Raw genomic sequence first — 12,856 nt, 5'->3', positions numbered from 1 at the left:
ACTGGTCTTCAGCAGGACGCTTGCCACGGGGACAGGGGTTGGAGGATGGTTAGGGAAGGGAACACTAGGGAAATGGGGGAAGGGAAAAGTACCTCTGGCGGGGGGGGGGGGGGGGGCGGGAGGGTAACTGGAGACATTGGTAATGGGTAGCGGACTCTGGTGAAGGGATCGGTGTTGGAACATTGTACAGGAGATGGTCAGAACCATTCGAACAGCTATGGATTATTTTATATGAGTAAATATTACACAAAACCTGCAACCCCTAACAATAACTAATATGTTATGATATAATCAAATGACAGGCATTATATGACTACAGAACCTGACCTTCAAGCTTCTCAAGTGTATTTAAGAGCATAGGAAAGTAGGCCTGTTAAAATGTTCACTGAAAATAGCATGATACAAATCTAGAAACAAAGAGTAATTACTTGCATTGGTAAGTAATTAGATAGCAGGAAGAAAACCAAAATGTTAACACTGATTTTATTTTCTTCTTTATTTATTTTACAGTTTGCTGGGGAATTTAATTTTTTTATTTGTTTTTAGGAAAAAACAAACATCATAAAAGGAGACTCTTTTATTCCTTCAATGATAGCTAATATGCATATAGATACAATCTATTTTCCAGGCATTCCTGAGTGAGTTATTATTCTGTGTACAGCACTAGAAAAACACTAATATTACTCACACATTATGGTGTCCGACTTTACAAGAGCCTATTTTGCTGAGCAAATTTATTTCAGAAGAGAAAATTGCATGTGCCCATATGTTCTGGCACTATAATCTCAACAATGAATTAAAGGACAAGTCCAGGTTAACCAGGTTAAAATTGGGAGTGCTCAGATGAGGAGACTCGATTATCTCTGTTACAAAGAGCCCTTCTTCCTCTGCCTGGTGAGAGGCATCTGTCAACGATAAATTCCTGTCTTTTTCAGATTCTCTTTATCCTGCCTAACAAAAACAAGCCAGGGAGATGACAGCCGAGTTGCACAAATCCAGCGTTCAGACTTCCTGAGAAACTTGTCTTGAAATCAGAAGTCAAATTCCTGGCCTACATCAACCTTAACAAAACACATTCCCCCGTCAGTAAACAGCCCCATATTGATGGCTGAGAGCTCTGGGATCAAATGAAGACCTTAACTCTGGGAACTCTTTTCAGGCGCAGACAACTAAGGGGTTTTGTGTTCGGCTGGCTCGGTGCTGGAGAAAGGAAACCTACCTCATTTGCTCACCTTATCTCTTAGCAGACATCTCCTCCTCCTCACACAATGGTCGGACAGGACTATGCAATGCGCCAACCACGCTTGCAGTCTGCTCTCCTCTACTTCTTTGCTCGGGCGGCTCTTCGACCCATCGTAACCTCACCCTTCCCTGGCGCCTGTTGAGAATCCGCACTCCCCATCCCTGACCTAATTCAAAAGGCAGCCACCCTCCGTCCTGAGGTGGCTTTTCGTTCCCCAGAACTCCCACTTGCTGCGACATGTGGCGGTCACATGACCGGAAAGCTATATATTTGATTCCTACAATCATTCTCCATGGGCTTTGGTAGCTGGAGCAAGCATCTGAATCTCTAAGGTGTGGGAAGGCCTCTCACCCGGGAGATCTAACTTCCTTCTGGAGGTATAGAGAATAAAACTTCCCGTGAGAAAACTCAGATGAAGCACCCTAGTGGAACACATATTCAACATGTGATTCGTCATCTGTCAGTCTTTTGTTATGAATTTTTGCTGTATTAGTTATTCCTAGTCTGGGGTTCTGTTATCATCCCCTCAATCAATATTCATGTGTGCACATGTGCGTGTGCATGCGTGCGCGCGCACACACACACGTACATGTGGACTGACAATAAAGTTTTGACCAACAAAGAAAAAAATCGTCTGTAAGCAGAGCCGTGCTTTATCTGTATTTGCAATCACGTGGTATCCAGTTCTGTGACCTGCACACAGAAGGTACTAGAAATATGACTGAAGAAAGTAATCAGTTACAGGAAATACATCAAAAACTACCAATGCTCCAGCCAGAAAACCAGATGGTTGGAAGAAGAAAAAGAATTAACAAGGAAAAGTACCAGCTAGCAAGCAACTTCTTGGAGAGGAACATTTCATTACGAGTAGATACATCAAAGTTCCCAGGCCCTGTGAACACTGGGCACATGTGGCCAGGGTGGGTTCTCCCCACCCTCCATCCCCCCCGCCATCAAATGGTCAGTCGGTTACTTCCCCCACACCTCAGTCCTCATTACCTTCTAGCCTTTGAATCTCCTCAGCTGTCACTTCCAGTGTTTGATCAGATAGGGAGGCAACTTGGATGACCTGATAGAAAAAATAATGAAACGTGTGGTTGAGTGTTAGGTTTGCTTTTAGACAGAGACGTTCTGTCTTTGACAAAAGAGGAAACTTCAAACATCAAAGATCTCCTGCGGCAGAGCCTCCACTGGAAGAGGTGCCTCGGGCCTCCTTCCCTGGGAGGTGCAGACCATGATAGTGCAGACCATCCTTCCAGACAGCAAAACAGTGAATAAGATACTGAATGGATAATTCAGGACGAGATAATAAGAGCTTTAAAAACACATCTACAAATATTCTAATTCTGACAATAGTTATTTCTTGAAAAGCAATGTTTACAACAAGAGAATTGTATTAGAAATGCTTCATGCAATGAAGAAATAAAAAGCAATAATGGACACATTGTCTTTGACTATGTACACTTATAAAAGGTTTTTGAAGCACTTTTCACAAGTTAGCTCAATACCAGATCTACTTTAAGTAACAGACAACAACAGATCGTTGCTGTAGTTTTGGGGCCAAACCTGGCTGAGCTCAGGATTGACTCCTAGCTCTGTGCTTGGGGGACCATATGGGAATAGAACCCAGGTCAGCTGCATGCAAAGCAAGCATCCTACCCCTTGTACTACTTGTCCCAGCCCCAGAACTTTTGTTAAAGGTCCAGAAAGACACTGTGTCCATCATTTTTCCAAGTCTTTTATTTTTTAAATGTTTATTTATTTATTGCTTTCTGGGTTACACCTGGAGATGCACAGGGGTTACTCCTGGTTTTGCACTCAGGAATTACTCTTGGTGGTGCTCGGGGGCCCATATGGGATACTGGGAACCAAACCCGGGTCGGCCGCATGTAAAGCAAAATGCCCTACCTGCTGTATTATCACTCCAGCCCCATCATTTTTCCAAATAAGAGAATGACTTGCCTGAGGTAACCAAACAACTCACCAACAGAATGACTTTGGGAAGTAAAGTGCAATTACAGAAGGGAAATTTCCCACAAACAAAAATGTCCAAATAACCTGGAGTCCAAACTCCTGGATTCTAAGTGAGCAAATTAAATGAACAATGAAAAATAAAACTGTCCTCCCATTGTTCATTGATTTGCTCCAGCGGACCCAATAACGTCTCCATCATGAGACTTGTTGTTACTGTGTTTGGCATATCAAATACGTCACGGGTAGGTTGCCAGGCTTTGCTGTGCGGGTGAGATACTCCCAGTAGCTTGCCGGGCTCTCCGAGAGGGGCAGAGGAATCGAACCCACGGTTCACCCGGATCGGCCGCGTGCAAGGCAAACGCCTTACACACTGTGCTATTGCTCCAGCCATCAATTTTATTATTCAAAAATTGACTGCTATATCCTACTTATAAAATTTAGGGGCCTAATTTTGGAATTTGAGTAGAGAGGGTGGGGTCTTTCCTTGCCACGTTGGCTCTAACTTCAATCCCCGGCACTCCATATGGTCCCCTGAGCCTGTCAGGAGTGATCCCTGAGTAAGAATCAGGAGTAAGTCCTGATCACTGCTGGGTATGACCCCAAACCAAAAACAAACAAAAAATCTTACTAATGAGAAAAATTTCACTCCACCCTCAAGAATGAATATATCTGACACATCAATTCATCCTCCCATAGGTAGCACTGTAGCACTGTCCTCCCGTTCATCGATCTGCTCGAGCGGGCCCAGTAACGTCTCCATTGTGAGACTTGTTACTGTGTTTGGCATATCGAATATGTCACGGGAAGCTTGCCAGACTTTACTGTGCGGCGAAATACTCTCAGTAGCTTGCTGGACTCTCCGAGAGGGGTAGAGGAATCAGACCCAGCTAGGCCGGGCTGGTGGCTTGCAAGGTAAACGCCCTCCCATAGGTGAATTATGGAAAATCCTAAGGAACCTCTTTGCAAACATTACCCAGCGTTGAATTCAGAAACACTAAAAGAAGCACAATGACAGTCCATAGTCCAGCGGAAGATCATGAAACTCACCAGCTGGGCAAAAGTTGTAACTTTAAGTCTCTTGAAAAGTTCATCTTTTTTGTATCTATAATCTGAAAAGCAAAACAGGACAAATATGTTTTTTGGTTTATTTTGTTCTCAGGAGTGGGAGGACTTCTTTCTAGTCATCAAAGGGATTCAGTATACTTTTCAGGTTTTACAAGCGTTACATCATCTGATTCTCACTAAAGCCTCAGAAGGAAGTATGGCAGGTATTATTACCATCTCTTCATTTTGTTCCCTTTGCTTTGTCTAAAGTAGGAAACCGAAAGTCGAATTTATTAAGCCACATTTTTTTCCTGTGTGTCTCAGCCTCTATTCCTTGCCTTTAATCTCCTCCTCTACCATTATCCTTTCATTATGCCTCACTTTGACCATCCTGTAGAGCATGCATTTATGTAAGATGCTTTAAATCCCTTCCAGAACAAAGAAGGAATCTGCATCTGCAGTTTACAAATGAGGACAGAGACTGGGAGAAGTTGAGCTGCCCAGCTCAGAAAGCGGTAAGATACTTTCATCCTACTATTAAAACTCTGCTCTGAACAGAGAACAACTTTATATCTGAGGCTACAATGACAGCGATCCAGGGCAATGCTCCCCGACTTCCGCCCTAGGACACACACCTGGCACAAAACTATGACTGCTCCAGATCATCTCCTATGCCAATAAACCAACCTGGAGACCGGCAATGTGAATGGTTATTCACGACAATGTGAAGACTTAAACACAGCTGAAAAAATGCTGTTAAAAATGGTCAAGATGGCAAATCTTATATATATATATTTCAAACCAAGATTTTTTTAATTTTAATTTTTTAATTTTTATTAATGAAACACCATGAGGTACAGTTGTAGACTTACAAATTTTTGTGCTTGGGTTTCAGGTATACATTGATCAAGTACCCATCCCTCCACCAGGGCCCATTTTCCACCACCACCAGTCCCAGTATCCCTCCCACCCCCATCCTCCCATCCCACCCTACCTCTGTGGCAGGGCATTCCCCTTTGTTCTCTCTCTCCTTTTGGGTGTTGTGTCAAACCAAGATTTTAAAAAACAACCTAAGGCTTGCTCTTCAAGCCCGTGTTCTCCCTTGAATCCATGTCTCGCTTGCTTGTCCCGATGTTTCTTGGCTTGTCCACTTCACCGGGAGAAGCCCATGATCTCTCTTGAACACATACTCTCTCTCTCACCTCACATCTTTCCAAATAAGTTTCCATTAAAACTACCTTGCTTCACACACAAAAACCCAATCTGAAATATCAACTTTGATGCTGGTCACTGCTATCTTCACAGTTCTGAGCCAGGACTCAAATGGGGGGATTTTTTTTTGCACTTGTGTTCACGTCACATTAGTCTGTTTTTTTTTTTTAAATTTAGCCAATCTCAATTTGTCTAATATCTGTCCCCGCCCCGGCCCCCACAAGAGCAAAGTCCACAGTTAGTGTCCTCAGACTTCTTGGAAACTGACTGCCATTGCTGAAGAGCTTTCAATGCGACCCTTCCATCTGCCCTTACCTCCTCCTCTGGGTTTTAAAATATGTATTTAAATACAGCCTCATTATTTTAGAATTACTAAAGATTAGCTGGATAATGACTATGACCTTCACAGCAGAAATGCCTCATAAACCAAGACTCCTAGCAACAAAGGAAAGGATTAAACATACTCTAGATTATTTACCTGGCGTTACTAATCGTTGCCATGAATTTTCACAACTAGCACGGACTAGAGCGTTCCTTCGGAGGACGTGCTTGAGGGGCTTACCCCACCCCTCCCCCCTCAGACAGTGTGCCACCTCAAAAACTTGCCATCTGTGAACATGCCAGGATTCTCAGGGGGAGTCAGAGCCTCTCTATTCTAAAGTGTCTTCAAAGAGAGGAATGTAGTGGTGAACGGGCCCGTTATTTCTAGAAAATCCTCCGAATAGCTTCTTTTGGGGACAACAAGGTAACAGACCTGGAAACCAGGGCGATTCGAAAACCCGCCAGGATGCTGCTGACTCAAGTAGGCCAGAAAGAGGTTTAGGAAAGTGCAGCTGAAAAGCACCAGCCTCCCTCTGATTCCCACCGAGAGGCCCTGACAGAAACCAAGATGGCAATACGTCAGCCAATGAAAACAGCTTTCAAGTAGTTCTGCACTGTGGCATCTACCCGCTGATACTCTTCTGGTGTAATGACACAGTCTGAAATCCTTCTCCACCCTAATAAGTACACATGAAAAGTCCCCTTAACCAAAGAGAAATCACTTGAAGCAAATATACACAAAACCAAACCACCAGGCTCGGCTGGGTACCAGGATGACGGGCGGTTTAAGGTCCTTTCCCGGACGCTGGTGAGGCCTGAGCCCGACATACCTGGTTCTGGTTTGGAGGGACAGCCATCATGAGGACTTTCTGACATCCTGCCTTGGAGATAAGAGGTCAGACCGGACGCCTGGCAGTGCGTTTTAATCTTATTTAAAAAAGGAGGGCTTGGACAGCTGTCGGGCAGTGCTCGCGCGGGCGTTTGGAGCTTTAAGGATGGAGCTCCGGCCACTTTGCCTTCGCCCGGCCACCACGGAGGCCAATCATCCTTGTCTCGGGCCTGGTGTCAGGTTTTGCTTCTCCGGTAAGTTGGGACTCAAGAGTCTGCCTCTCTCGAGTTACTGGGAGGACAGAGGCCTGACTATCTAGGATGCCTCACACTGGGTCCAGGGCACGTTATCGAACCACCAGCAGCCAAGAATAGGCTTTGTGATGGTCAATAGGCCCCAGTGTCTCATTTCTCCGGGCAGAGCTGAAAGAATCTTCAGGTTACAAAGGAATTCTGAGTGTTGTGGGGGAGAAGGGGTTCTGTTCAAACAGTTTAGCCCGGGGAAGTTGGGGCTCACGGTGGGGGGGGCAATCAAAGGAAGGAGCAGGGGCAGGTCTGTGACTTCACAGAAAGGTAACCCAAGAATGGGGAGGGTCTAGGGTATCACAGAACAAGGCAATGTTCACCTCCCCTTCGCCCCAGTGGGACGCCTCCAACTAATGGAAGAGAAGGAAATCTCCAAAGCACAGACGTGAAGTGACTCTAGCCAGGCGGGCATAGAGTGTGTGAGCCCAGGTCATCGGAAGCTCGGTCTCAGGGAGGCAGCCCTGCAGCTTGCATTTCCTGGGACTCTGCCCCACAGGGAGCCCAGGGGAGAGAACCTCCCTTTAAAGGGCCTTGAGCAAAGAAACCACACTGTGCTTTTAAGAAATGTTCTACACGGGGTTTGAGCGCTCAAGGGTAGAACAGGTAGTTTTCAAGGGCCAACCTGCAGGTGGGGGAGGGGGGAACTCCTGTGCTGGCGCTCGATTCCAAATGGAGAGGAGGCGACAGAGATGGCAACCCCAAATAGAACCTTGCCTGCCCTGGACAAATTAAGGACGACACAGTGGAGGGAGGTGAGTAAGCAAGGTGCCTCCCACCCCCACCTCCCCCACTCCCCCCCATACAGTTAAAGGTTTCCATGCATCCTTAAGTATCTGTGCTCATCTGTATCGCACAGCTGACAATAGAGAACATGACAATGCATAGAAGGACTATGAAAAGGATACCGTGGTGTGACCCATTAAAAAAAAGGAAGAAATGTCTATTACATTCATCATGAGAGTAAACCTGGCTGGTAACAGAGTTGGTGTCAAGCTCTGTCTTCTGCATTTTGGGGTTTGTTTTCTTCTTCCTTTTTCCCTTTCTTTCTTTCCCACATCTGAAGGTGCTCAGGGGTTACTCCTGGCTCTGCACTCAGGAATCACTCCCAGCACTGCTCAGGGGACAATATAGGATGCTGATGATCGAACCCAGGTCAGCTGCATGCAGGGCCAGTGCCCTATGGGGTCTCTCTCTCTCTCTCTCTCTCTCTCTCTCTCTCTCACACACACACACACACACACACACACACACACTTTTAATCTTTGGTGTCATACCTGGCGTTAGGGCTTACTTCTGGTTCTTTGCTCAAGGGATCACTCCCGGGGGCCATAGGCTCAAGGGACCATATAGGATGCCAAGGATAGACCCCGGGTTGGCTGTGTGCAGAGGCAAGCACCCTCCCTGCTGTGCTATCATTCCGGCCCCATGCAGTTTGTGGTTTCTTAATCCTGCAGCAATTCCAATGGAAAAGAAACATCATTCTTTATACGGAAAGTCCTGGTGACTTCTGGATCAGGAATATTCTCTTCCCAGAAGATGTATCGAATCAGAGCCAAGTCTGGGATGGTTATTAATCGGAGACCCTCTCCATTAGCTAAATACTCCCCGTGCATTGAGTCCTCCTACTGCAGATGGGAGCGGATCCATCTTAGAAAATAGCTGTTTCTATTTCTCTGTAACGGCGGCCTTGGTGGGCACATGTTACATTCTCTTTGGACAGAGATTGAAAAATTATGATTCTGTGCAAGGGCAATGCACTTGAGGATGAGTAGCATATCTTTGCAGAAGATTAGTTTTTTTAAAAGGATGTGCATGAAATATGATTTTTAATTAAAAGAAAGCAGACTGCAATGAATTTATAATGCAGAAATCTTTTTTTTTTTAAAGAAGCAGCTCTCAAACCTCTAAGTCTTTCATGAATATCGTCTAATTTATACTCAAAACTCGAAGGAGTGGCTGTTAACAAGAGAAGACATTAATACTTCCACCTCAGGTCTAGAGAAAGTAAGAAGGCAGGAAAGTAAAAAGGCCATGAAGACCACAATGAAATGAGAAGCTGGGCTTTTGTTGCTTAACAAATGCTCACCCCCCATCCCAATGTGCACATCCTAGGGGCTGAATCAGCCCCCACCCCCCAACAGCCCGGCACAGTATCAGGCGCGAGCCCAGAGGGGCCTCTGTGTTCCCCACATCCAACTGCCGCCTCTCCAAGCACCGGTGTGGTGGAGCACAAGTGGGGGTGCTAGTCACCTGCTGGCGGAACTACAGGGTCCCATTATCCCCCAAACCATCAGAAGCCGTTACTCACTTTTTTTGATTTCTTCTAGCTTCTCAATGTACTTAGTCATACTGTTTCCTGAAAAGAGAACGAGGATTTTTAGATAATGCTTCGAAGGAAAGAAAATGAGTAACAGTGCAAACAATGGAGAACAAGTACTCCGTACCGCCACGGCCCTGCCAAGAGCCTGTTCCTAGGGAGTTATAGTAGGCAAATAGTAAAAACTATTTACTCCCAAAATACTCTCTGTACAACACAGCATCATTTACGGGGGGGGGGGGGGGGGGTGGAGGGGAGGATGGGGGGGGACGGGGGGGGGGGGGGACGGGAATCAAGGTAAATGTTTTGCTTGGATATGTTTAAGCTAGCCCAAGTTCCAGGCAGTAGAGAAGATTTTGTGTGTGTGTGTGTGTGTGTGTGTGTGTGTGTGTGTGTATTTTCAATGCTCAGGCAGCTGTTCTCAGCCAACCAGGCTGGCAGCTCGAAGCTCAGTTCCACGGATGTGGTGCTGATAAGACCCTGTGGCATCATGGATAAGCTGGGCTACCCGGGTGGGGCCTCCAGGACCAACCACACCCCATGGTGCTCAGCAGATGAGGTGGTCCCCGGGACTGAACCAGGCTGGCTGCACACAAAACATGTGTCTTCCACTGTACTACCTCTCTGGCCCCCTTGTTTTTTGTTTTTTTAAAGTCAAGGCTTTCTCCTTCTTTCCCTCCCTTCCTAAGTGTATAATGGGAAAAAATATACAGAGATAGAGAAAAAAGAAAAGCAGCAACGATTCCTACCCCACAGTCTAAAGTGTGCCATTAAAGGCTCCCACTGCCCCCAAAAGCCATCTCTCCTCTCTCCGGCTTGGCAGTTAGCTTCTCTTTCCTGAGCTTGGTCTTCCACGATTCATGCTGATACTGCATGCTGAACTAGACCACACAGCCTGTACACTGGGCTGCGCTGTGGATTTGAATTGCTGAGAAATTCAACGTTTTATAGTTTGGTTCTACAATGCTTGGTCCTCGCCAAGGTGGTTTGGAGAGCGTTCCGGCACTGACCCTGGGCCAGGATGCCTCGGTTTCTGAATGCGCTCCAGTCCAGCTCCCAAAGAGGGCCTCCTGCTCCTGGCGAGCCCGGCTTCGAGCTGCCTTGAGGCAACCCGGCAGGCTCAGTGGGGGCACCCAGCAGGAACAGCCAAGGAGGGGCCTTCCAGATAATTTCTCATTTTCAAACGGTGCCTCCAAATTTTCGGCCCCAAGAGGATCAGAAGCCAGATTCAGTCCCCACTTCAGACAAAAGGAATGCTTCTAATAGGTGGCACGGACCTGATGTTTTTAAAAGGACTATTCTGAAATGTCCTTTAATGTTCAGGCAGAAGCGGAGAAGGAAAGCTCCTGCTCCGAAACCCAAAATACATTTTCAAAAAACACAACTGAGGTCATTTGTTATTATTAAATCTTTACCATGAATTCATCATGGAATAACATTCCACTGAGTAAAGAAAACAAGGGTTGGGTTTTTGTTTTGCTTTAAAAAAATAAATAAAAAATTAAGATACACTCTGGGAAAGGGCTAGAGAGCAGAACCGGTATAGTTGGACACCCAGACCATGTATTCCGGACGCCCACGGCTGCCTGGAGAGCCGGCACCTCTCCCAGACATACCAGGAGGATCTACACAACATCCAGGGGCAGGAGCAGAACCCTGAATGGGTCCTGGCTGAGCTGTGACCGTCCCCTTAGGGGAGCCCATGTCTTCTTCCTACCCCCCACGTACAGCCAAATAAGTCGGGAAGCAGCAGAGACAAACAGTGCATCACTGGGCCTTGCAGAGCCTTGACACAGCTTCCGGTCTCTTCTGGAGTCCCCCACAGTCACGTGCTGTAGAGGCAGCGGAGAGTTTCCCTCGAGGAGGGCAGCTACGGACAGGCTTCTCTTTGGGGGGGCTCACACCCTGCAGTACAGAGCCAGGCCTTGTTCCTGGCTCCGAGCTCAGGGACCACTCCTGGCGCGGCTCGGGGGAACTATACAGGGGTACCGGGGATTGAACCCAGGTCGGCTGCATGCAAGGTAAGAGCCCTACCCAGTGCATTAACCCTTGGGCCCAGCTCCGGGTGGTCCTGCCAGAGAACTGAGCCAACAAAACGATGAGTGACTTGTCCAGGGACACAACTGTCAGCAACAGAGTCGGGACTCAATTCCTGACTTGGGAGAACACGGGGCTGCTCTGCTTGTGGTGTGGCTGGTGCTGTGAGACAGGGTTTCACTGTGAGAAGGCTCACTTTTCTCACACAGCAGGGGGGTAACCATTATGTGTTCTGCACTCCATCCAGGAGGCCCGAGTTGCAAGGGAGAGGGAGCTGCAAGCCTTTATCACGGACACACTAACTCCTGCCAGAGTCTACCATCCTTTCTCAACTGATCATTAGCATCTTCAGGGGATTTTCAAAGCACTTCCTCAAGTGCCTGCAGAGCCACACAACAACCCTGGGAGGTGGGCTGTTGTTTGTACTGTTTGCTTTTCCCACTAATGGAGCAGGTAGAGAAATGAAGTACCTTTTCAGACTAGACATGCATTCTGTCCAGTGGGGGTTGGGGAGGGGAGAAGGGAAGAAAAGGGAGGATTGCTGAATTGCTGTAACTGGAGAAAAGAAGGGCTGGCCAGCAACACACACACACACACACACACACACACACACACACACACACACACACACACTCTAAATGTGATTTCAGAAAGCATGCAAACCAATATTCATCCCACTTCATACATGATTTACACAGTAACTCTACACCTTACTGCACTGATTTAATTTCACCTGGAAATCATTTTTTGATTACCTTCTTAAAAGGCTAGAAATGAGTCAATTCTATCACTCCCTTATAAACACATCTTTAGAAGGAAAGACACGATGGGAGAATCAATGAGTTTTCCTGAAAACTGAAATTACACATCACTGCCAGATCTATTTTTCTAGAGGAGATATTTAACAAACAAACAAACAAACAAACCAGCATCAATGGCTCCCCGTGGCTTACTGATAAAATCCTCACTCTAGGGCTGAGGGTGCCAACGTCTTGTCTTGCCTACCTCTTCAATCTTGCCTTAATTACTGAATTTGACAAACTCTCTGCTAGTCTCCGGTTCTCAGACATGTCACCTTGTCCACATAATCATAATAGCTCACCCGGCAGTGAGTGACCTTTCCCTCCACTGAACTTCCACAGCGCTCAACTTCCTACTCACCAGGCATCTATCATCGCCCTGCTTATTTGTGTACAAGTCTTATCCATCTTATTATTCTGAAAGCCCAAGATTATTTACAAATACACACATCCGAGCAGTGAGCATGCACACACACACAGACTAGCTTAGGTCTTTCACTGTCTATTAAAGGAGGCATTAAAAATTACTTGCTGGGGCTGGAGTGATAGCACAGCGGGTAGGGCATTTGCCTTGCACGCAGCCGACCCGGGTTCGATTCCCAGCATCCCATATGGTTCCCCGAGCACCGCCAGGACTAATTCCTGAGTGCATGAGCCAGGAATAACCCCTGTGCATCGCCGGGTGTAACCCAAAAAGCAAAAAAATAAAAATAAAAAAAATAAAAATTACTTGCTGACATGGCCGACCTGGGTTCGATTGCCAGCACCCCATAT

General features: G+C 46.6%; 1 protein-coding gene across 1 annotated transcript in view; it reads right to left on the bottom strand.

Moving 5' to 3' along the window:
* CEP41 (centrosomal protein 41) overlaps positions 1–12,856 on the bottom strand; it is a 49,374-nt gene that overhangs the window by 12,301 nt on the left and 24,217 nt on the right. The window contains exons 3-5 of the mRNA XM_056118392.1: positions 9,237–9,284; positions 4,265–4,326; positions 2,243–2,312 (exon numbers count right to left, since the gene is read on the bottom strand). Of these exons, the coding sequence (XP_055974367.1) occupies positions 2,243–2,312; positions 4,265–4,326; positions 9,237–9,284 (180 nt within the window). The remainder of the gene's footprint in view (positions 1–2,242; positions 2,313–4,264; positions 4,327–9,236; positions 9,285–12,856) is intronic.

The sequence above is a fragment of the Sorex fumeus genome, unplaced genomic scaffold, assembly GCF_029834395.1.
Source record: "Sorex fumeus unplaced genomic scaffold, SorFum_2.1 ptg000037l, whole genome shotgun sequence".
Classification (NCBI taxonomy): domain Eukaryota; kingdom Metazoa; phylum Chordata; class Mammalia; order Eulipotyphla; family Soricidae; genus Sorex; species Sorex fumeus.
Note: the sequence above shows the minus strand (reverse complement) of the source record. Positions and strands in the feature narration are given on the sequence as shown.